General features: G+C 45.0%; 1 protein-coding gene across 2 annotated transcripts in view; it reads left to right on the top strand.

Moving 5' to 3' along the window:
• The window catches only part of LOC135055367 (cadherin-like protein 26), a 235,248-nt gene that overhangs the window by 137,928 nt on the left and 72,175 nt on the right, over positions 1–25,145 (top strand). For both annotated transcript variants that reach the window (XM_063959336.1, XM_063959335.1), the window contains exons 5-8: positions 12,861–13,008; positions 13,449–13,615; positions 19,098–19,226; positions 20,426–20,611. In XM_063959336.1, coding sequence (XP_063815406.1) covers positions 12,861–13,008; positions 13,449–13,615; positions 19,098–19,226; positions 20,426–20,611 — 630 coding nt within the window. The remainder of the gene's footprint in view (positions 1–12,860; positions 13,009–13,448; positions 13,616–19,097; positions 19,227–20,425; positions 20,612–25,145) is intronic.

Genomic DNA, 25,145 nt, shown 5'->3' with positions numbered 1-25,145 from the left:
AGAAGGAGGCAGATTATTCTCCTCAGCACCACATTTTGACAGCATTAATCCGGGGAAGCCCAGAGGTGCGGCCTGGACAAAGACTGGCATTATTCTTTAAATTCCGTAACGAAGCACGGGTATTCAGCTAATATATATATATATATATATATATATATATATAGAAAAGATTTCCCCAGGGAGCTTATCGTCCTTTGATATGCACAAGTTTACTGATACAATCTTAAAATTTAAGTTTTTTTTATTGTTATTTAAAACATACAATTGGTAAAAACTGTTTGACAATTTGCCCAAGTTGACAATAAACGGTATTTGTACAGACAATAGTTGTGTTGATATTAATCCATTTCAGTCAAAAACAATAAATGTTCCTTCTTGAAGCAATGACAGAGACCCTGTCTTAACCCAACGCGTTTCGTCCTACAGACTTCATCAGGGGTATAGTATGGTCAAAGGATCACAATATGGACAAATATCTTTCGTGTCTGCAAAGGCAATTTAATAATATTAAAAATTGGTGTTGGACCAGATTTCACCGTATGAAATATCGATTGGAATTAGATATGACCCATTTGGTGATTATCCACTAAGTAAGGCCTGGTTAAGAAAATTAATTTCAAACCATATTGGTAAAATCAAGCACATAGAGCAGCTAATTACTGGATTACAACCAAGCGGAGTTTGAATAGGGCTAACCTCTTGAGATAGTGCCTCTCTCCAGTTAGTAACACTCTAAGCTGCAGCAGCTTAGAGTGTTACTAACTGGAGAGAGGCACTATCGATATTCCATACGGTGAAATCTGGTCCAACACCAATTTTTAATATTATTAAATTGCCTTTGAAGACACGAAAGATATTTGTCCATATTGTGATCCTTTGACCATACTATACCCCTGATGAAGTCTGTAGGACGAAACGCGTTGGGTTAAGACAGGGTCTCTGTCATTGCTTCAAGAAGGAACATTTATTGTTTTTGACTGAAATGGATTAATATCAACACAACTATTGTCTGTACAAATACCGTTTATTGTCAACTTGGGCAAATTGTCAAACAGTTTTTACCAATTGTATGTTTTAAATAACAATAAAAAAAACTTCAATTTTAAGATTGTATCAGTAAACTTGTGCATATCAAAGGACGATAAGCTCCCTGGGGAAATCTTTTCTCTATTTCTTTCAATATCATATCCCATCTAACAGGGGGTATCTTTCCCTAAGGTGTAGCCTCCCATACTATATAGCGCGAGAAAGGTCTTATCCCTTTTTAGATATATATATATCCATACAGCGTAACGCCGGCACTCTGGATGCCCCCTAGGGCTTGCTTACTCTGGTGCCCTCCATCTGTGTTTGGCAACCCCCATATGTAGATCAAAAAATGAGGCGGCACTCAGAGATTTGTTGAAAAGCAAACTGGTATGTATTTAAATCATCACATCACATCAACGTTTCGGGGAACAAATCTCCTTCATCAGGATGAACAAACAGTGCAGAAAGTGACCGCAGTCCCAGCATACCTGGCTCCGCCTCCCTCACTTCCGGGTATGTCACTTCCTGCGGAAGTGACAAAACGGGTCCCTGGCTGGTAACCACGGTGATGCTGTAAACAAAACAGAGGATCATCAATGGGACCAATAATCAGCACTCCGTGACAGAAATTTCCAAGTCATTATGTCTTATTCTATATTATAATTAATCAAAAAAGCTTATTTAGAGTAAGACCCACTCTGGGGATAGAAAGTGCATCTAGTGCTTTTGGAAGCCACCTGGCTTAACATTAAAGGTGCATAAAGTAAACATCAGGTAAAATTTATAAAGTGGCTCTGTGTAAAGTGTATTAAAAGCGCTGATTCATATCCACATGAAATTCCTCCTTAGTGCATTACCAAATTACATAAAAAGCACTTAGTGACATAAAGTTAAAAAAGAGAGAACATATAAACATTACACAGATGTACTGACAAGGCATAAAAACAATAAAACTGCACCTCTTTTTGTAAACAACAGCAGTACATTTAGTAACAGCACCACTTAGTGTGAAAACTTGTTCAATATAACTTAGCAGTCATTACTTTCAGATTGATAAACATACATTTTCGCCGTTTAAAGGAAGTGGCTAAGGCCCAGTGTCTCATTCAGCCCTTTTGGTCATAGAGTATCCAATCTATGGATCCACCTAGATTCTAATTGGAGTAATTTTTTGGCTCTGTTACCCCCCCGTATGGATTCAGGCACGTGATCTATAATGCGATATTTTAAAGTGGCCATATTATGTTTCCATACCGCAAAATGCCGTGCCACTGGTTGTTCACTGTTACCCGTTTCTATGGCAGCACGAATGGCCTGCCGGTACTGTGCCATACGGACTTTAAACTGGCACTCCGTCTTGCCCACATAATATAGCCCACATGGGCAGATGATCACATAGACCACAAACTTGGAGTGAAAGGATAAAGGCCAATTAATTGTGTATTTTTTAGCCGAGTGAGGGTGCAGAATAACATCACTAGCTGACATATATGTGCATGTAGTGCACCCTATACACTTGAAACAGCCATTGCCACGACTTAAAAAGTGTTTGAGGGCTTGATTTTTAAATTTACTTAGGTCTGTTTTTACGACCTGGTCTTTAATGTTTCTTCCCCGTCTGTAGCTGGGCATAATGGCTGTATCCTTCAGCATTTTTAACTCAGGGTCAGAGGTAATTACGGGCCACAGGGATTTTGCCTTTTTGCTAGTGTACCTACTTTTAGTGTCGTAAGTATTCACCCATGGTATTTTCTCCAGTGTCATTCTACTAGACTCTTTGAGTATCAAATCTGTTCTCTCTTGTGTCATGGCCTTAATTCTGGCTGTTTTTAGTAGGGCCGCTGGATACCCTCTGGCCAGGAATTTATTCTCCATAATATCCAATTGTTTTTTCAGATTGGATGCCTCACTTGTGATTCTACATACTCTCAGAAACTGGGAGTATGGTAGACCTTTAATCGAGGGAGTGGGGTGGAAACTGTCATGATGCAGGATCATATTCCGATCCGTGGGCTTGACATACAGATCCGTCATGATTTTGCCATCTTTTAATGAAATCGTCATATCTAGGAAATTCACATGTGTATAACTACAATTCATCGTTAATTTAATTTAGCTATTAGATGCATTATGTGCGGCAATGACATCATGCAACGCTTTTTCACTCCCCTGCCAAAATATTAAAAGATCATCTATATAACGATGGTATAAAAAGATATCACTAGATATACTCTGATTTTCATAAAACAATCCACGCTCCACCTCCCACATATACGAATTAGCAAAGGCCGTCGCCACCGCCGATCCCATGGCGCAACCAGTCATTTGGCGCCAGAACTTATCATTGAACAAGAAATAGTTATGTACCAAGTAAATTCCAGCAGTTGTATAAAAAAATCTTTATCAGGACCTGTATACCATGCATTACCCGTGATGAGATGTCTAACAGCTTGTAACCCTTCACCACTTCACCACGCGGGATGCAGGTATACAGACTGGTTACGTCAATAGTGGCCATTAATACTTCATTGGGTACCAACTCAATGTTAAGAAATTTTCTCAAGAGAGTATTGGGATCTTTTAGATGAGAAAACGTATGTTGTACACAGGGTTGCAAAAAAGTATCCAGAAAAATCGCTAAAGGCTCACACAGAGACCCAAGGGCAGAAATAATGGGTCTCCCCGGTGGTCTCTGTGCGTCCTTGTGTACTTTTGGCAGGGTATAAAATACCGGGACAATAGGGAACTCATTAAAAAGTTTCAGGAAAATGACTGATGTAATATGTCCCTGCTCAAGTGCACACTGTAATAACGCTTTAAGCTCTTTCTTATAGCTCTCTGTGGGATCACCATCCAGTTGGCAGTATGTGGTGGTATCATTCAAAAGGCGATTACATTCACTTATATAGTCCGTGGTATTCTGCACAACTATGGCACCCCCCTTATCAGCCCCACGTATAATGATATTTTGACGTGAACTCAATGCTTTAAGGGCCGTATGTTCATTTGGTGTAAGATTATTATATACCACCGGTGTTTTCTCCTAATTAGTTGAATCTTCCAACAATCTATTAAACGTTTTTAGGGAGGCATTGTTTGACAATGGATCAAATTTGGAACTTGGTCCCAATTTTTTGACCCTGTCTGGGAGGGTGTTCATTGCTTGTTTACTGGTGGCTTTCCCAAAGTGTTCCTTCAATTTAAGTGTCCGATTAAGTCTAAACATATCTACCTTCCATTGGAAAGGGTTAGGTTTGTTCATGGGAACAAATGTTAAGCCTTTTGACAACACGCTTACCTCCGCAGGGGATAACGGGTTTGAAGACAGGTTAAAAATTACGTCCTCCTTGCTCTGGGTGGTCTCCCCCTTCTTTTTCCTCCTTGTTTGGCCCCCCCGTCTGGTAGGCCTGCCTCTCGGGCAGCTAGCACATCCCGAGTCTTTACCCCTAAAGGGGTCATCCTGGCAGTACCGCCCGCATTGGTACTAGTGAAATCATCCGAATCGCTTGCTGATGTTGTGGCGGTATGGATCCCTGGAGTTCGCCGCCAGAATCTGGAAGGTGGATTGCCAATAGCCCCAAGCCACGAATAGACTCGGTGTTGCGCATAATCCTGTTGCACTTTGTGTAGCTTCTCGCGTTTGAATTTAAGCAGCTCCCGTCAATATTGTTCCACTTGCTCACCAAGTTTGGTAACACTCGCAGGATCCTGTGTTAGCAGGCCTGCCTGTTCAGCTTCATATTTGGTTATATTCTCCCTTGTTAATTTGTATTCCCGTGTTGACTCCTCTATTACGAGGAGGAGAAGGTCCATGGAGCACTTATTCAGCACTGCAATCCACCTTTTGCAAAAGCTGATGTTGTGCCTTCCTATGGTAGGTGCATTGTGCACACGAAAGCCTCTCTGTATTTGTTTGGCACGGAAATAGTCAGATAACGTCCGACTATGGTAAAGATAGTCCACTTCACGTTTCTTTAGTTTAAGCAATTCCCTGAATGCATCATCATTGGTGGTGATGGGTATATCATCAAAAGCTGACTCTTTGTTCAAGATGCTTTCAGCCTCCAGATCAGAGAAACTTAGCGTGTCGTAATTATCGCATTGTAATAGAAAAGTGGTGACTTCATCCTCCACTCCCTGTTTGGCTGCCATGCTAGAATGATTGCTTGTAGCCCGTCCACATCTGTGTACCACGTCCACAGTGCATGAATAAAGTGCTAGTGCATTTTCTCTTGATCTGCATCATACCTACTGTGACTGATGTGAGTGACACGATTAACAGCTCAGTGCCAGCAAATTGTACCACTATTGGGGATATCCAATTAACTGCGGCTAATGGATTTACCCCAGGTTAACCTATTGTCCCTTGAAAATCCATTGCGAAGCGCAACTTAAGGTGCCCATCACCTGAAGCAGGTGAAACAAAATCCCCTGTAAAGATGCCCATACACCTAAAGATTTATCGTCCAATCTGGCTGGTTGGAATGAAAATCTGGTAATGGAAATTAAAAATGGTCAACTGTCATTTGCTCCCATCCATTACCAGATTTTCATTCCAACCAGCCAGATTGGACGATAAATCTTTAGGTGTATGGGCATCTTTACAGGGGATTTTGTTTCACCTGCTTCAGGTAGGCTTTTCTTTTGTGATCACACAGGCAGCCACTGTGTGCTATCTAGCACTCTCTAGAAGATAATACCTGGAATATGATTGGTTGCTATGGGCAACATCCCATCTTAAATAGAACTCCCATCTTAGTAAATTTACCCCCAGGTCTAAGGTATGTCATCCTTACTGGGGATCTGACCCTGTCTCCGCTTTTGTGGGGACACAGAACCAGAAACCAGATTTGGATTGTTTTTATTACTAAGTCTTAACATATTTTGTGCCGATCAGACCTTATATATTGGCCTTTTGAGCCAATCACAGAGAAACTAAAAACACATCACATTTAATATTAATTTTGCTCAAACACTTGATCAGACCAATCCCATGTGACCTTACTTCAAAGGACACCATTTTGATTTTACCTGGTAATACAATTATGATTTAATTTTTCCCCCTGGATATTTGTGTTTTTGATCTGATTGTTGCATTATAGGCACCTTTGCTCATGTATTTTCCTGATTTATTATATGCGTTTCTACAGTCTATTAGGGATCATTTACAAAAATGCTACTTGAGGTTGCTTTGACATTTTTTTATATTTATGTTCTATATTTATCTTTAAAAGTTATATTCTATTATTTGCAACCTTCAATACTCCTGTATCTAGCTACAGTGATCCTTCTTTGAGTGCCTCACTCCAAAAAGCTGTTCCGTTTCCTCTTTTCTTGTGTTACAATGAATAGCTATTCTTGGAGGACCGCACTAATAATCATTATACTGTATAAACAGGATGCAAATTATTGAGAAATAAAATTTCTCTAACGTCCTTGAGGATGCTGGGACTCCGTAAGGACCATGGGGAATAGACGGGCTCCGCAGGAGATAGGGCACTTTAAGAAAGCTTTGGATTCTGGGTGTGCACTGGCTCCTCCCTCTATGCCCCTCCTCCAGACCTCAGTTTTTACACTGTGCCCAGTGGGAAATGGGTGCACTGCAGGGAGCACCCCTGAGTTCTCTGCCTAGAAAGCATTTTTGTTTGGATTTTTTCTATATTTTTACAGGGAGCACTGCTGGCAACAGGCTCCCTGCATCGAGGGACTGAGGAGAGAGGGGGAGACCTTCTTAAATGATAGGCTCTGCTTCCTCGGCTACTGGACACCATTAGCTCCAGAGGGGGTGAATACAGGTTCGTCCTGGGCGTTCACTCCCAGAGCCGCGCCGCCGTTCTCCTCACAGAGCCAGAAGAAACGAAGTCAGAAGACGTCTCAGGCGGCAGAAGCCTTCAGAGCTTCACTGAGGTAACGCACAGCACTGCAGCTGTGCGTCATTGCTCCCATACACCTCACACACTCCGGTCACTGTAAGGGTGCAGGGCGCAGAGGGGGCGCCCTGGGCAGCAATATAACACCTCTCTTATGGCAAAAGACAATATACATGTACAGGTGGGCACTGTACATGTATATAAAAGAGCCACCGCCATTTTTTAATAACTTTGAGCGGGACAGAAGCCCGCAGCCGAGGGGGCGGGGCTTCTCCCTCAGCACTCACCAGCTCCATTTTCTCTCCACAGCACCGCTGAGAGGAAGCTCCCCGGACTCTCCCCTGCTTTAAACACGGTGAAAGGGGGTTTGAAGTAGAGGGGGGGGGGGCACATAATTGGCGTTTTATTACTACTCAGCGCTTCTGGAAAAGGGGATTCTGTGTTTTTTTTTCCAGGGGTATAGCGCTGAGGTGTGCGCTGGCATACTCTCTCTCTGTCTCTCCAAAGGGCCTTAAAGGGGATACTGTCTTCAGAAAAGAGTTTCCCTGTGTGTGTGAAGTGTGTCGGTACGCGTGTGTCGACATGTTTGATGAGGAAGGCTCGCTTAATGTGGAGGGGGAGTGCTTGAATGTCATGTCGCCGTCGGCAATGCCGACACCGGAATGGGTGGATATGCTGAATGTCTTAAATGCAAATGTCAATCTATTGCATAAAAGGTTAGACAAGGCTGAAGCTAGGGATCAGTTAGGTAGCCAGACCATGCCTGTCCCTGTGACGCCAGGACCTTCGGGGTCTCAGAAGCGCACCATATCCCAGATCGATGACACAGATACCGACACGGATACTGACTCTAGTGTCGACTATGAAGATGCAAAATTACAGCCGAGAGTGGCAAAAGGTATTCGGTACATGATTATTGCCATTAAAGAGGTTTTGCATATTACTGACACGAGGGTACACATGTATAAAGGGAAAAAGCCTGAGGTCACCTTTCCGTCCTCATTTGAGCTGAGCGAATTGTGCGAGAAGGCTTTGGAATCTCCAGATAGGAGACCACAAGTTCCCAAAAGGATTCTTATGGCGTATCCTTTTTCACAAACGGATAGGATACGATGGGAATCTTCGCCTAAAGTAGACAAGGCGCTGACACGCTTATCCAAAAAGGTGGCACTGCCTTCTCAGGATACGGCTTCCCTCAAGGATCCTGCTGATCGCAGGCAGGAAATTACCATGAAGCACATTTACACTCATTCAGGTACTATTGTTAGACCGGCTATGGCGTCGGCCTGGGTTTGTAGTGCTGTGGTGGCATGGGCAGATTCCTTATCTACGGAGATTGACACCTAAGATAGGGATGCCATTTTAATGACCATAGAGCATATCAGAGATGCTGCCTTGTATATGAGAGATGCTCAAAGAGACATTTGTTTATTAAGCTCCAGAATAAACGCTATGTCTATTTCTGCTAGGTGGCTCTTGTGGACCCGACAGTGGACGGGAGACGCCGATTCAAAGCGGCATATGGAGTCCTTGCCTTACAAAGGGGAGGAGTTGTTTGGAGACGGCCTCTCGGACCTTGTCTCTACTGCTACGGCTGGTAAGTCGAATTTCTTACCTTATGTCCCCCCGCAGCATACAAAAAAGGCACCTCATTATCAAATGCAGTCCTTTCGTTCCAATAAGAGCAAGAAGGTACGGGGATCGTCCTTTGTTGCCAGAGGAAAAGGCAAGGGAAAAAAGCTGCACACATCTAGTTCCCAGGAGCAGAAGTCCTCCCCTGCATCTGCAAAGTCCACCGCATGACGCTGGGGCTTCCCGGGGGGAGGCAGATCTAGTGGGGGCTCGTCTTCGGTTTTTCAGCCATGTCTGGGTTCACTCGCAGGTGGATCCCTGTGCATTAGAGATTGTTTCTCAGGGATACAGGCTGGAATTCGAAGACTTGCCTCCTCGACGGTTTTTCAAATCGGCTCTGCCGGCTTCCCCGTCAGAGAGGGAGCTAGTGTTGGCAGCAATCCAAAAATTGTATATTCAACAGGTGATTGTCACAGTTCCTCATCTCCAGCAAGGAGAGGGATATTACTCAACCCGGTTTGTGGTCCCGAAACCAGACGGTTCGGTCAGACCCATTTTAAACCTAAAATCCCTGAACCTGTACTTGAAGAGGTTCAAGTTCAAAATGGAATCACTCAGGGCGGTCATCGCCAGCCTGGAGGGGGGGGATTGGATAGTGTCCCTGGACATAAAGGATGCTTACCTTCATGTTCCGATATTCCCCCCTCAACAGGCGTTCCTGAGATTTGCAGTGCAGGATTATCAATACCAATTTCAGACATTGCCGTTTGGGCTTTCCACGGCCCCGAGAATTTTCACCAAGGTAATGGCGAAAATGATGGTGCTCCTGCGCAGGCAGGGTGTCACAATTATCCCATACTTGGACGATCTCCTCATAAAGGCGAGATCTCGGGAGAAGTTGCTGGACAGCGTGTCTCTGTCCATGAAGGCGTTGCAGTTACACGGCTGGATTCTCAATATACCGAAGTCCCAGCTAGTCCCTACAAAGCGTCTGACCTTTTTGGGCCTGATTCTAGACACAGACCAGAAAAAGGTTTTTCTTCCGATCGAAAAGGTTCAGGAGCTCATAGCCCTGGTCAGGAACCTATTAAAGCCAAAAAAGGTTTCAGTGCATCATTGCACACGGGTTCTGGGGAAGATGGTGGCTTCATACGAGGCCATCCCCTTCGGCAGGTTCCATGCAAGGACTTTTCAATGGGACCTCTTGGACAAGTAGTCCGGGTCCCATTTACAAATGCATCAAAGGATCACCCTGTCTCCCAGGACCAGGGTATCTCTCCTGTGGTGGCTGCACAGTGCTCACCTACTAGAGGGTCGCAGGTTCGGCATTCAGGACTGGGTCCTGGTGACCACGGACGCAAGCCTCCGAGGCTGGGGAGCAGTCACACTGGGAAGAAATTTCCAAGGTCGCTGGTCAAATCTAGAGACTTGTCTCCACATCAACGTCCTGGAGTTGAGGGCCATATTCAACGCCCTGCGTCAAGCGGAAGAATTGCTTCGGGGAAAACCGGTTCTGATTCAGTCAGACAATGTCACGGCAGTGGCTCATATAAACCGCCAACGCGGAACAAGGAGCAGAGTGGCCATGGCAGAAGCGACCAGGATTCTACGCTGGGCAGAAGGCCATGTAAGCGCACTATCAGCAGTGTTCATCCCGGGGGTGGACAACTGGGTGGCGGACTTCCTCAGCAGGCACGACCTGCATCCGGGAGAGTGGGGACTTCATCAAGAAGTCTTCGCACAGATCACGGGTCGGTGGGGACTGCCTCAAATAGACATGATGGCATCCCGTCTCAACAAAAAGCTAAAGCGGTATTGCGCCAGGTCAAGGGACCCTCAGGCGGTAGCGGTAGACGCTCTGGTGACACCTTGGGTGTTCAGATCGGTCTATGTGTTTCCTCCTCTTCCTCTCATACCCAAGGTGTTGAGAATAATAAGAATAAGCAGGGTCAGAACAATCCTCATTGTTCCAGATTGGCCACGGAGGACTTGGTATCCGGAGCTGCAAGAGTTGCTCACGGAAGATCCGTGGCCTCTTCCTCTAAGGCAGGACCTGCTGCAGCAAGGGCCCTGTCTGTTCCAAGACTTACCGCGGCTGCGTTTGACGGCATGGCGGTTGAACGCCGGATCCTAGCGGAAAAAGGGATTCCGGAGGAGGTCATTCCTACCCTGATCAAGGCTAGGAAAGACGTGACGTTGAAACATTATCACCGTATATGGCAAAAATATGTTTCTTGGTGTGAGGCCAGAGCTGCTCTTACGGAGGAGTTCCATTTGGGCCGTCTACTTCACTTCCTTCAAACAGGAGTGAATTTGGGCCTAAAATTAGGGTCCATAAAGGTCCAAATTTCGGCCTTATCCATTTTATTTCAAAGAGAATTGGCCTCTCTTCCTGAAGTACAGACTTTTGTGAAGGGAGTGCTGCATATTCAGCCTCCCTTTGTGCCTCCGGTGGCGCCTTGGGATCTTAACGTGGTGTTACGTTTCCTCAAGTCACCTTGGTTTGAACCACTCAAAACAGTGGAGTTGAAATACCTCACGTGGAAAGTGGTCATGTTATTGGCATTAGCTTCGGCAAGGCGTGTTTCAGAATTGGCGGCTTTATCACATAAAAGCCCATACTTGGTTTTTCAAGTGGATAGGGCAGAGTTGAGGACTCGTCCTCAATTTCTGCCAAAAAGGGGTCTCATCTTTTCATGTGAACCAACCTATTGTCGTGCCTGTGGCTACACGGGACTTGGAGGATTCCTAGTCCCTGGATGTGGTCAGGGCTTTGAAGATTTATGTGACCAGAACGGCTAGGATCAGGAAGACTGAAGCTCTGTTTGTTCTGTATGCGGCCAACAAGGTTGGCGCTCCTACTTCAAAGCAGACTATTGCTCGCTGGATCTGTAACACGATTCAGCAGGCACATTCTACCGCAGGATTACCATTGCATAAATCGGTTAAGGCCCATTCCACTAGGAAGGTGGGCTCTTCTTGGGTGGCTGCCCGAGGCGTCTCGGCATTACAGTTGTGCCGAGCAGCTACTTGGTCGGGGTCAAACACCTTTGCAAAGTTCTATAAGTTTGATACCCTGGCTGAGGAGGACCTCCTGTTTGCTCAATCGGTGCTGCAGAGTTATCTGCACTCTCCCGCCCGTTTGGGAGCTTTGGTATAATCCCCATGGTCCTTACGGAGTCCCAGCATCCTCAAGGACGATAGAGAAAATAAGATTTTACTTACCGGTAAATCTATTTCTCATAGTCCGTAGAGGATGCTGGGCGCCCGTCCCATGTGCGGACTTCTTCTGCAAGACTTGTTTATAGTTATTGCTTACATAAGGGTTATGTTACAGTTTATCGGTTGACCCGAGGCTATGTTGTTGTTCATACTGTTAACTGGGTAGTTTATCACAAGTTATACGGTGTGATTGGTGTGGCTGGTATGGATCTCGCCCTTAGGTTTACAAAAATCCTTCCTCGTACTGTCCATCTCCTCTGGGCACAGTTTCTCTAACTGAGGTCTGGAGGAGGGGCATAGAGGGAGGAGCCAGTGCACACCCAGAATCCAAAGCTCTCTTAAAGTGCCCTATCTCCTGCGGAGCCCGTCTATTCCCCATGGTCCTTACGGAGTCCCAGCATCCTCTACGTACTACGAGAAATAGATTTACCGGTAAGTAAAATCTTATTATTCGTATATATACATTACAGTTCTGTGAACTGCAGAAACCTTGGCCCTCAGTCCGAGTTGCTCGCTCGCTAGCTGCTTTTAGCAGCATTGCACACGCTAAGCCGCCGCCCTCTGGGAGTGTATCTTAGCATAGCAGAATTACGAACGAAAGATTCGCAAAATTGTGAATAGAAATTTCTTAGCAGTTTCTGAGTAGCTCGACACTTACTCTGCCACTGCGATCAGTTCAGTCAGTCTCGTTCCTGGTTTGACGTCACAAACACACCCAGCGTTCGCCCAGGCACTCCCCCGTTTCTCCAGCCACTCCCGCATTTTTCCCAGAAACGGCAGCGTTTTTTCACACACACCCATAAAACGTCCAGTTTCCGCCCAGAAACACCCACTTCCTGTCAATCACACTCCGATCACCAGAACGAAGAAAAATCCTCGTAATGCCGTGAGTAAAATACCTAACTTTTGAGTAAAATAACTAAGCGCATGCGCTCTGCGAACATTGCGCATGCGCAGTAAGCGGCTAATCGCAATATAGCGAAATTCGGCAACGAGCGAACAACTCGGAATGAGGGCCCTAGTGCGGTGACGTGCTTTCCCCCACTCAGGAATCAGCTTGGCATATTTTTGCAACAGTAAAAATACCATTTTGTAGTCAGCTTTGCAAAGTTTTTTCCCCCCCAAGTTAACAAATGTATTTTGTTTGTGTGTTTTTTTTATACACAGATCCGCTTCGATGTAGCCGATAGAGCATCTGGAATGATAATGGACAAATCTCTGATATTTAATGTAGAAGTAAATGATAAAAATGACAATGCTCCACAATTCTCAAAAAGTATTTATGAAGTGCCATTGAAAGAAACGGCAAATCTTGGTTAGTAGCATTCTACTATACAAGCCAGTATCATGACATGCATCTAGAACAAATATAACACCTGTAATCTAGTTTACATGTTACATTTTCTGCAACTGCAACATGGCATACTTACCTGCTCTCTCATAAGCTCTGGGAAACTGCTTAATTTATGGGGAGACCCCTGGGCTCCTAAAGAAGTTGGGTGATCCTAATGCCAGGAATTGTGAATACCTCTTCAAAGACCAGTGAGTCAATGCATTTTGCTGCAAGGGGGCAGGGTCTAATCAAGTGAATAGCCCCGCACCGCCCCTATCAGCTGCCACCCAGAGAGGAGATTATTAAAGTAGGTAAATATGGAACATAGACCAAAAGTGTTATAGAGAGGCAATGTAACAATGGTATTTTATTCACAAGACTTTCCTACAGAAATTGACAATATTCTTTCTCGCTCTTGGCAGATAATGCGGTTTTTCACCTCACAGCAACAGATGATGACAAGGAAGGCACCCCAAATTCTGAAATCACATATTACTTAATAAACCAGATTCCTGACATTCCCAATGTGAAGTTCAGAATTGATCCTAAGAATGGGCTGATTTATGCACAAGGATGCTTGAATTATGAGGTGAGAGCTTTGGGATTCTAAGTAGGGTGTATTAAAAAAAAAACACCCCAAACATGTATTTCTCCTGTTTATAGAATTTAGTAATTGACTTTGGTTAGAAATAGACATCTGTTCTTTTAGTTCCAGGTCTATGGGGCATATTTACTACAATCTGCATGTAAAATACGATTATAGTGTGATATTTTTGCATTGCGAATTTAGGGGGTGATTCAGAGTTGATCATAGATGTGCTAAATTTAGCACAGCTACGATCAATCACACTGACATGCGGGGGGACGCCCAGCACAGGGCTAGCCCGCCCCGCATGTCAGTTTCTGCCCCGTTGCTGAAGTACAAAAGCATCGCACAGCGGCGATGCTTTTGCACTTCAGGAGTAGCTCCCGACCAGCGCAGCTTTTGCGTGCTGGCCGGGAGCTACTCATCGCTGCCCAGCTCGCAGCGGCTGCGTGTGACGTCACGCAGCCGCTGCGGTCCACCCCCTGCACGGTCCGGCCATGCCTGTGTTGGCCGGACTGCACCCACAAAACGGCGGCCGCCCCCTCCCACCCAGCGACCATCAGGCAGAGGCGATCGCTAGGCAATGACAGCCATCGGCTGTCAGCCATGTGCCGGCGCACCGCGGCGCCGGTGCATGTGCAGTTCTGACCTGATCGCTGCGCTGCAATGAACTGCAGCGAGAGATCAGGTCAGAATGACCCCCTTAGTAAATATCACTTGATTTGTATACAAATTTGCACGCAGGGACAGAGAAATCTGTGTCCCTGCGAATCCCCTCAGCAGAACTAGCACTGTATATTTTGGAAAAATTAAAGTGAGAATGTATCTGTACATGTGCCCCCTGCTGCTCCTGCCTGTCTTCCCCAGCTCTCCTGTTACACTACTGCCTGGCTGACTCCTCTCCTGTTTCCGCTGTGCCTGTCCTGGACTGTCCCAGCCACTCTGCTGCTACCCGGCTCCTGCTCCTGTCCCCGCTCCACCTTCCCCGCCGCTGTCTCTGCCCTACCCTCTGTTGCTGCCCCTGCGTATAAAAAATAAATAAAAGATAACTTACCTGCACTGGTGGGCTGATTTGTGCAGTCAGCTGGGATGCACTTTACTGCAGGTCAGTCACAGAGAGGCGGTCACCATTTACCAGTCCCTGGGTCCAGGTAAGTTATTTTTTATTTTCTATTCTACACCTATGTGATCAGCCTGTGTTCTGTTTAGACACACAGGCTGATTACAGACACTGGCTCTGGGCTTCTGATCTGCCTGTATCAGATGAGAGGAGTCGGGGAACCAGAGGGGACCCTACATAATGCCATATTCTCTTGCCGTTATCATTGTAGATTTAGGTGATTCTAAAATAATGTGAAAAGAGTGTGAAAACACCTGTTTTCACATTATTTTCATAAAATAATGTTGATAATATGCTCATATGTGCTTTATTGTCCTCCTGGTTCTATCAAGAACATCACTGATCATTTCTCACAGATCTCTCCAGTCAGTGACCTGAAGCATATATAGACAGCATGAACAGGTTGGTAACACAGTAGGTACCTCAGTAAATCTGATTTTACCATCTGTGCTAAACCTTGACAATACTTAAAACCTGGACCATTAGGGTCCTTGAGGACCTCATTTGGGAACCTCTGGTACTGTATAATACTTTGAGTTATGTTAAATTACCTCCATGGTGACCTGCAAAAGAACCTTTATGTGTATGTCTGACTGCTGGCGTAATTCTTTTTTTAAGAAGATGCCATGTGAGGGGGCTGGCTAGCAGATTTCTATGATCTAACAGATAATCGTAAAATGATGGGGTCTTATATATTTGGGACTTGCCCTTCTCACCAAAATGGTGCTGTTCCAAAGAGTGTCACACCTCCTCACCTTAGTGAAGACATTCTTACCCCCCACCTCAGCAGTGTTTGCATTTGCAAGCAAAATCCTGGCTAATTTGCATGGACAGAGGAACTGGCAATGACAACAAGCAACGGATGGGAGGTGTGGGTGGGGGCACCTGACACCCATAAGGGAATGAGGGGGACATTTACTAAGCAGTAATAAGAGTGGAGAAGTGAGCCAGTGGAGAAGTTGCCCATGGCAACCAATCAGCACTGAGGTAACATCTATAATTTGCATACTATAAAAGTATACATAGCTGCTAATTCTCTACTGGCTCACTTCTCCGCTCTTATCACTGCTTAGTAAATGTCCCCCTAAGTGCCATATCCCACATGCAAAACTTTGTTCAATTCTTGGGAGCCAATCTGAAATTGGGAATTGCTTCATCTTCTTGCAAATACCCACAAACGGTTGGGATCATGCAAGTCAGACTTCTCTGTTCATTTTCCCTTTTTGTGTATAAGAGATGTATTTGTCTAAGACTGCCTTTGTATCTTATTTTTACCTATTGTTTTATGTATACTTTAAGCATTGTTAGTTTCTTTCATTCTTTTATATTAAACTTCAATTAATAAGGTCATGTTGGATTCACTTTGTCATGAGTCATTTTGGATTATTCTTTTATGTGTGTATTTCAAAAGAAGTAATGCACCAGTAGAATGAAGCAAATAGTTGGTTTATTACACACTGGAAGGCGAGACAAAGACCAGGGTTTACACAGGGATTACTTTGAATACGAGGTTTACACACAGTAATGTTCAGCAGGATGAAAGGTGCAAAAACAGAATCTGGACAAGTTCAACAGGAGAAGTCCAGAAATCAATTAATTAATTAATTAACTCCTGAAGGCAGGTGCTAGTAAATAAAGACTTCTCCGGCAGAGATTGGCAACATGTAGCTGGCTGAATACATACAGTACATACTGTAGGGCCTAATTCAAGGTTGATCATAAAAGCAAAATCTTCCTCTAATGGGCTAAACCATGTGCACTGCAGGGGGGGGGGGGGGGGGGGGGGGGCATATGTAACGTGTGCAGAGGGAGTTAGATTTGGGTGGGGTGTGTTCAAACTGAAATTTAAATTGCAGTGTAAAAATAAAGCAGCCAGGATTTACCCTGCACAGAAACATTACAATCCTCCCAAATCTAACTCTCTCTGCACTTATTATATCTGCCCCACCAGCAGTGCACATGGTTTTGCCCATTAGAGGAAGATTTTGCTTTTGCAATCAACCTTGAATTAGGTCCATAGACAAAACAACAAGATGAGCTGAGATTGGAATCACTTGTGATGCATTATACAGAATAGCAGAAAATAATCTCTATAATCTAAACAAAATGTTGCATTAATACAGTATATTGGATGCTAAGGATGAGTGGGACTCCTCAGCGTATTCTTTAAGAATACAAATATATACTCATTCACCTAGCGTCCATACGCCATATGGTGCCTCGTGCCTCAGCAGGAGGTATAGACTAGAGTCACAGTATATGAGGACACCTCTGTACATTATACACATGAATCATACTTGTCCAGAGTACTGCAGGAATGGGGAATATTCATACTCACCTGTGCTCCATCATTGTTTACTGTGGAGGAAGCTGGGAAAGCGAATCGGGTAATGATGATATCATTGTGCTATTGCTCAGCCATGCACACAGAATTGTGTTTTGAAATACCAGGGAATGGTTAGGATTCACTAAAAGTGTCAGTTTCCCTCTTCCTGGCATCTACACACTCAATGGCATTCTATTTGTCATGGATTGCCTACTCTTTAGTATTATTTCCCCCTTGGTAATTATTGTCAGTATGATCACCAGACAATACAAAACAGAAACATTAAGAGTTCCAGAGATGGGGGAGAACTGTCTTAGATCCAATAAAATCATGGAGACAGCATCATGGTCATTACCCTAAAGGCACCAACCACACTGTTCTACTTTGTAGGGTGCCTCTCCAGACACCTCATTGAGCTGAAAACTGTAATGCATCCACCGTCCTGCTTCTCCACAGCTCCCCCATATATCAGTTTAGAAGAGAAACATAAATTGATTAAATTAGAGGCACTTAGATTGTGTTTCTATCACCACTTATAGCGGCTGAGTCAGACGCAGAAGCACATGCAGCAGCATATATTGGTGGTTGCAGGTCTGCGACCATCAGTCACAACGTTCGCAGCCCATGGCCATCTGTATAAGCCGAAACTTACTCAGGCTGGCCGCCGGAACTCCTCTGCCAGGTCCAGGAACTCTGTGTCCAACGACGCAGAGCCTGGGCTCGGCACGCCTACAAAACGGTGTTTTGTAGGACGGTCCCCGTCGCTGCCAGCAATCCACCCCTCAAATGCTGCAGCATGTCAGTCATGCTGCGTCTAAGGGGGGAATGCGAGTGATCACACAGGACTCGTTCTGCACATGCACAGTACACCCACCATCGGATTTGTATGTAAACCGGCGGGTTTATGTACAAATCTGAATCAGGCCCAATGTAAGACTGTTCCCTGTAGAACTACATATAGCTCACTTACACTCTATAGTTCTCAACTTGCAAATTATTAATAAAATGTTTAATCTTTCTTTTGATTTACTGCAGTCGATTAGTTCTCCACAAATCTGTTCACCCTGACAGTCTATGCTATTTCCAGTCATTATGTGGCCTAAGAGGGTCATTCAGACCCAGCCACTGATGCAGCCAGTTTGCTGATGGCGGCAAACTGTGCATGCACAGCGGCTGCGTGGACACACACATTGCGGTCACATCCCTGATGGATTTGACCGCAATGTGATTGACAGTGGAGGGCATTTTCAGGGTGGTAATGCGGCATTGGGGGGCAGAGCGAATGGGGGTGGACCAGGACCATTTTTGAGGCTGCTGCGGGATATCACACGCAGTCGTTCCAATTAAAAAAATGCCTACTGACTGCCTCATAGTGCAGCCAGCCATTTCCAATGCGTCCGCAATTAAATTGCGGACGCATCGGGAGGCGGCCTCACACATGCTGGGCGGCCTTACCCTGTGCTGGGTGGCCTCCAACATATGCAGAGTTGAAAGCAGATCTGCCTGTGCATGCAGCCATCTGCGTTCATCTCTGAATAACCACCTAAATCTGTGTCTCATGCTTTAGAGATGTCACCAGTTCCTAAGTAATGGATCATTTTAATCACGTCATTTCCCAGTCAAATAGGAGTGGGGTAGTAAGAGCACCCTAATCATTTTTCAAAAGTCAGCTCCAATGATTGGTTTGAATGAATTGTTTGGTTCTACAGCACAAAGGTGACAGGTCACAGATGCACATTATTTTACAGTAAACAAAATTACAGACGTAATGGAGCATATACAATAGGTGCACCCAGTAGAAATTCGCCATTGTGTCCAAGTAGTGGCTATCCCTTATGACATGGATTTCTGCCATTGTAATTGATGGGCACCTTATCTTGTTCTGCTGTTATCAGATACGTTCTTTCAATGACTATAGTTTTGCATTAGATTTTCATTACAAATGAAACATATTAGATTATATGAAATGTATGGGTAAAGCCAAATACACTGCTGCTGACAATGAATAAAAAACTAATATACTGTCATCTGTCATCTAGACCTCAAATTTGATCAGACTTATTGCGGGTGCCCGTGACAAAGGAGCTGAAAGCTTGGCATCCACAACTACCATTAATTTCTTGATAGAAGATGGAAACAACAATATGCCAGTGTTCACCAATGATAGTGTGAGTATGGGAATATATGGGATAGTAATTCAGTATGCTAATCTCATTTATGTTTAAGATTTCATATTCCAGATTATGTCCTAGTGAAGAGGGCCTTACTGTATCTAAAATGCAGCCCAGATATCACATTAGTACACACTGAAATGTTCTTGTGTTTTATTTTGCTAATTGCACAGAGAATGGCATCATTCATTCAGGGGGCTCCATGATGTCACTGCCATCCAAGTGCAGTACTAAAGAGGGAATTGACTACAGCACATGCGTTGGTTGCACCCATACACTATTTTTTTTAGAAGCAAAGCTGGGAGGCTGCATAGTCCTTTTAACAAACCACTGGACTGGACCATTAATTCTCTTAGATGCACCAGTCCTTCTGGCAAATGCCAGATCCCTGTCCAGGCCTACTGGTGACACAAACATTTTAAGTGTGTGCATTTAAATTCTTCGCCATAGTACCCAGGTGCGCACGCTACTGCTTAATACGTATGCAATTTTCACCTAATTTCCTGCACTCCTCCATGGGCTGCAAGAAAAAATGTGCAAAAATACATTGTTGTGGAGTGCACATTGGCCCTCATTTTGAGTTGTTCGCTCGTTATTTTTCTTCGCATCGGTGCGATTTTCCGCTAACTGCGCATGCGCAATGTTCGCACTGCGGCTGCGTCAAGTAAATTTGCTAAGAAGTTTGGTATTTTACTCACGGCATTACGAGGTTTTTTCTTCGTTTTGGTGATCGGAGTGTGATTGACAGGAAGTGGGTGTTTCTGGGCGGAAACTGGCCGTTTCATGGGTGTGTGTGACAAAACGCTGCCGTTTCTGGGAAAAACGCGGGAGTGGCTGGAGAAACAGGGGAGTGTCTGGGCGAACGCTGGGTGTGTTTGTGACGTCAAACCAGGAACGAAACGGACTGAACTGATCGCAGTGGCAGAGTAAGTGTCGAGCTACTCAGAAACTGCAAAGTGATTTCTATTCGCAATTTTGAGAATCTTTCGTTCGCAATTCTGCTAAGCTAAGATTCACTCCCAGTAGGCGGCGGCTTAGCGTGTGCAATGCTGCTAAAAGCAGCTAGCGAGCGAACAACTCGGAATGAGGGCCATTGTGGAGAGTAGAATTGCCCCACAACATGACATTTATCCATGGCAAGTGTGTGAATTGTGCATCCATTTTGCGACTGTAAAGTGATAAATATTCCTTTTCAGTATCAGCTGTCTGTGAAGGAGGGAGAAATAAAGGATAATTTGCTGCGGTTAAAAGTAGAAGACAAGGATGTGCCAAATACTCCAGCTTGGAGAGCCAAGTTTAAAATATTATCTGGAAATGAAAATGAAAATTATAACCTGGAAACAGATCCAAAAGCAAATGAGGGGATTTTAAGCATTATAAAGGTAAGCACAGGAAGAATAAACATAATTAACACCCATTTTCAAGCCCTCAAAATCAATAATTTCACAGTGGAGGCAGCCATTTTTGTTCATAAGAATAACTCCTATAGCAAACATGTGACAACACTGAGGCTTGTGACATTTTGGGCATCATCTATCTGTTCCTAGGGAATTGAATGGCTGATTAGTTCTGGTCTCAAAATGGCTGCTTCCAAGGTGTGTAAGCAGCAGGTATACTTTACAACATGGTATGCAGCACTTTCAGTATTATACAGAATACAAGGCAGGAACTGGTGTCCACATATTGTAGCAGTGGTTAATGGAGAGGTTCATCTGTATCCCATAATCTCCTGTCCAAATACTGTAGGTGCGCAATCCATGTATCGATTACAGCAGCTGCTTGTCTGAACAATAGTGTACAACACAGTGTGTTATCATGGGAGATACCTCTTTCTATCTCAATGCAATTCCCCCAGGATAAAATTGCAATATATTGCATTGCAATATACTCAGTTTTCTGCTAAATGTATCAAGCCATGGGTGTTGGGACTGCTCTTGCAAGAAAGAGCTTTCCTGATGAAAATGTACCTGTTGCGGAACTGGTCTCTGTTTATTGCACATATGTATTCCTTAAGGGCAAGTGTGAGTGCAACTGTGCATGTGCCAAAGGAAAATCTGGCATGCACAGTAGTAGTATTGTATCTGTTTCTGAGCCTCATGAGTATGCAATGAATGGGGGAATGCAGCCAACGGGTAAGCGAATAAAGCAAAGAGAATATACCAAGGTATAAAGTCGGGCGCTAGAATGGGATGTTTTCCTAGCTGCTGTATAAGGGAGATAGTCAGTCTCCCTACATATACATAGAGTAAAGAAAAAGAAAACAGCGCTAGAATCAAATTCCTGAACACATTTAATATATTGGTGTTAAAAGAACAAAATTAAAATTCAATTGAACTAACAAATCTCACATGAGAATAAAATGTCCATTGACCATGGGGATGATAAAATTGACTAAATACTGCCACTGTTTTGCAACACCTTATGACCGAGTTACTGATAAGTTTGTCAGATTCACACATGAGGACTTTAGTATGACAGATTGTCCATTATTACCAGCCTTGTGTTCCTATGTAAGGATCCTGTCAGGTTCTGTTTAGTTTGTGTTCCCGGAGGGGGCGCTAGTGGGTCAGTGGTAGTAATGTGGAGGAAGTGAGGAGGCCGGATTGCATTCCTGCGCATGTGCGCAAAGTGGTTTTATTAAACAATAAGTTGAAACAATATGGCAGCAGAAATAATAACAGTAACGATGCAAATGAGAATGAGCAGCGTGGAAGCTGAGAGTCTATGGCAAAGTTTGTATAATGAGTTCAATCGATCAGGGGATCGATGTGTCGGTATGGGAACCGATAGTTCTTGGGTTGTGGAGCCAGCAGAGATGATGGTGGAAATAGCAAGGCTGGTAGCAGTTGCAGGAGACTTGCATTAAAGTTCACAGTGTAGTTGGAGATAACACTGGCAGCTTGCAGGCTGATGAACAGGTGTAGGTAACGAGATGCACCTGGAGGGAAGTCTCTACTGCAGAGGCTGGAGCACACTATGGATGGTAAAGGTGTGAAGCCTGACCAGAGATACCAGAATTGCTGGTGCTTGTGGTTCCACGGTGGATCAGGTTCAAACTGGAAGGCAGAACAGGAACACAGGGGAACTGGAGAACGGAGCCAGACACACAGGTCACGGGAGTGACACGAAGTCCAGGACAAGGACTGACTCACCCTGCTGCTCCTGATATACCCCCCGGTCTGCAGGCATTGGCTGGAAGAGAAATGAGGAGGTGCGGCCAAGCTCCGGATTGGCTGATGCGGCAGTCTGAGGAAAGCTGTCATGGCGGCGCCCATGCCGCGGCCCGGCGGGAACGTGGCGTGCATGCACGCCCGCTGACAACAGGAGCGCTCCCAGGCCCAGGTTGTCTTCCGGCGACAGGGAGACCAGCGACAGCGAGATGCAGGGACCCCGGACGGAGTCCGCACCGATGGACAGATGCAGCTGTGGCAAGTCGATTCCTGACAGTACCCCCTCCTTTACGGGTGGGCACCGAACACCCACGTGGCTTGGAAGGATGAGTTCTGTGGAAAACATGGACCAACCTTGGAGCATGGACATCTGTAGCATTTACCCAACTCCTCTCCTCAGGACCATAACTGGACCAGTCGATGAGATTTTGCAGACGACCGTACCGGCAACGGGAATCCAGAACCTTCTCTATTTCGAACTCAATGCCCCGCTGGGTTCGTATTTTGGGACCAACTGGAAGAGCTCTTTGGAAACGATTCAAGATCAAAGGTCTGAGGAGAGAGACATGAAAGGCATTAGGTATTCATAAAGAAGGAGGCAATTTGAGCTTGTAGGCCACAGGACTGATGACTTTGTCAATGGGAAAAGGACCTATGAAGCGTGGTGCAAACTTCATCGACGGCACTCTGAGACGAAGATTCCGAGTGGAAAGCCAAACCTTATCTTTGGGTTTTAGGCTGGGAACTGCACGTCTTTTGCGGTCGGCAAAGAACTTGTATCGACTTGAAGCCTTTTTAAGGGAAACATGAATTTTCCTCCAAGTTGATGAAAACTGACTTAGAACAGAAGTGGCTGCAGGAACATCGATGTTAGGAAGGTCTTGGAAATCTGGGACACGAGGATGTTGTCCATATGCAGCAAAGAACGGAGTGGTTTCCGTGGCAGTATGATAGCGAAAGTTGTGAGCGAATTCAGCCCACGGAAGCAGGTCTACCCAGTCATCTTGGGAAGATGAAACATAAAGTCTCAAGAAGGTCTCCAATTCTTGATTCACCCTTTCCGTCTGTCCATTCGTCTGAGGGTGGTAGGCTGACGAAAACTTAAGGTTGACTTGCAGGGCAGAACAAAGGGCTCTCCAAAATATTGCCACGAACTGAACTCCACGGTCAGATATAATTTCAGTAGGCAGTCCATGTAAATGAAAGATCTCCCGTAGGAAGACTTGAGCAAGTTTCGGAGCAGAAGGAAGACCTTGGAGTGGAACAAAATGGGCCATTTTGGTAAACCTGTCGACAACTACCCAGATGGTATTGAATCCTTGAGAGGAGGGAAGATCAGAGATAAAGTCCATGGACAGGTGTGACCAGGGACGGCTGGGTACTGATAACGGCTGTAACTGACCTGCCGGAGACTGACGGGGAGTGTTGTGTTGAGCACACTTGGGGCAGGACGCCACGAAGTCCTTGATGTCCACCTTTATTTTCGGCCACCAGTAAGTTTCAGACAGGAACTTGAAAGTCTTTAGGACACCAGGATGCCCAGTGAACTTAGACTGATGAGCCCAAGACAGTAACTTGGAACGAAACTCAGGAGAAACAAAAATCTTGCCAGGAGGCGGAACAGGAGTAACTTGAGACGAAGCAAACACAACTGGATTCAGAATGGAATGCAGAACTGGATCAGACGTCTCCTCTTCGGATTCCATAGATCGGGACAGAGCATCAGCTTTGGTATTCTGAGAACCTGGGCGGAAATGAAATTGAAACAAGAAAAGAACATAGCCCACCGGGACTGGCGAGGATTAAGACACTGGGCTGCCTTTAAGTAGAGCAAGTTCTTGTGATCCGTGTAGATGTTAAATGGAAACTTTGCCCCTTCCAGGAGATACCTCCACTCCTCAAGAGCCAGCTTGATCGCCAGTAATTCTTGGTCACCGATGGAATAATTAGCTTCCGCAGGAAGGAATTTGCGAGAGAAGAACCCACAAGGATGAATTTTCCCATCAGCCCCTATTTGGGAAAGAACAGCTCCAACTCCCACTGTAGACGCATCTACCTCCAACTCGAATGGCTTGTCCACATCTGGTTGCGACAGAACTGGGGTGGACATAAAAGCCTGCTTGATTTTTTGAAACGCGGCCAAGGCATCTTCTGGCCAGTTGGAATGATCTGCCCCCTTTCGAGTTAGGCTGGTAATAGGAGCAATGAGAGTTGAGAATCCTCTGATGAACTTCCTATAATAATTAGCGAATCCCAGGAATCGCTGAATGGACTTGAGAGTACTCGGAATAGACCAATTAGCAATAGCTTCTAATTTTGTCGGGTCCATCTGGAGATCCGATCCAGAAATTATATACCCTAGGAAGGGTATGGAAGAAACTTCGAAGGTACATTTAGACAACTTGCCGTAGAGACGGTTCTCACGAAGACGTCGGAGGACCTCACGAACTTGTAGGCGATGTGAGGAGAGATCTTGAGAGAAGATAAGGATATCATCCAGGTAGACTACGAGATATTTGTACAGGACATCACAGAAGATTTCGTTAACAAAGTGCTGGAACACTGCTGGGGCATTGCTCAACCCGAATGGCATTACTAGGTACTCGTAATGACCATCCCGAGTATTAAAGGCAGTTTTCCATTCATCACCACTTCGGATCCTGATGAGATTGTAGGCACCGCGGAGATCTAACTTGGTGAAGATGCGGGCTCCCTTGACTCTGTCAAATAATTCAGTGATGAGAGC

The sequence above is a fragment of the Pseudophryne corroboree genome, chromosome 3 (assembly GCF_028390025.1).
Source record: "Pseudophryne corroboree isolate aPseCor3 chromosome 3, aPseCor3.hap2, whole genome shotgun sequence".
Taxonomy (NCBI): domain Eukaryota; kingdom Metazoa; phylum Chordata; class Amphibia; order Anura; family Myobatrachidae; genus Pseudophryne; species Pseudophryne corroboree.
This window is presented reverse-complemented; position numbering and strand designations above follow the sequence as displayed.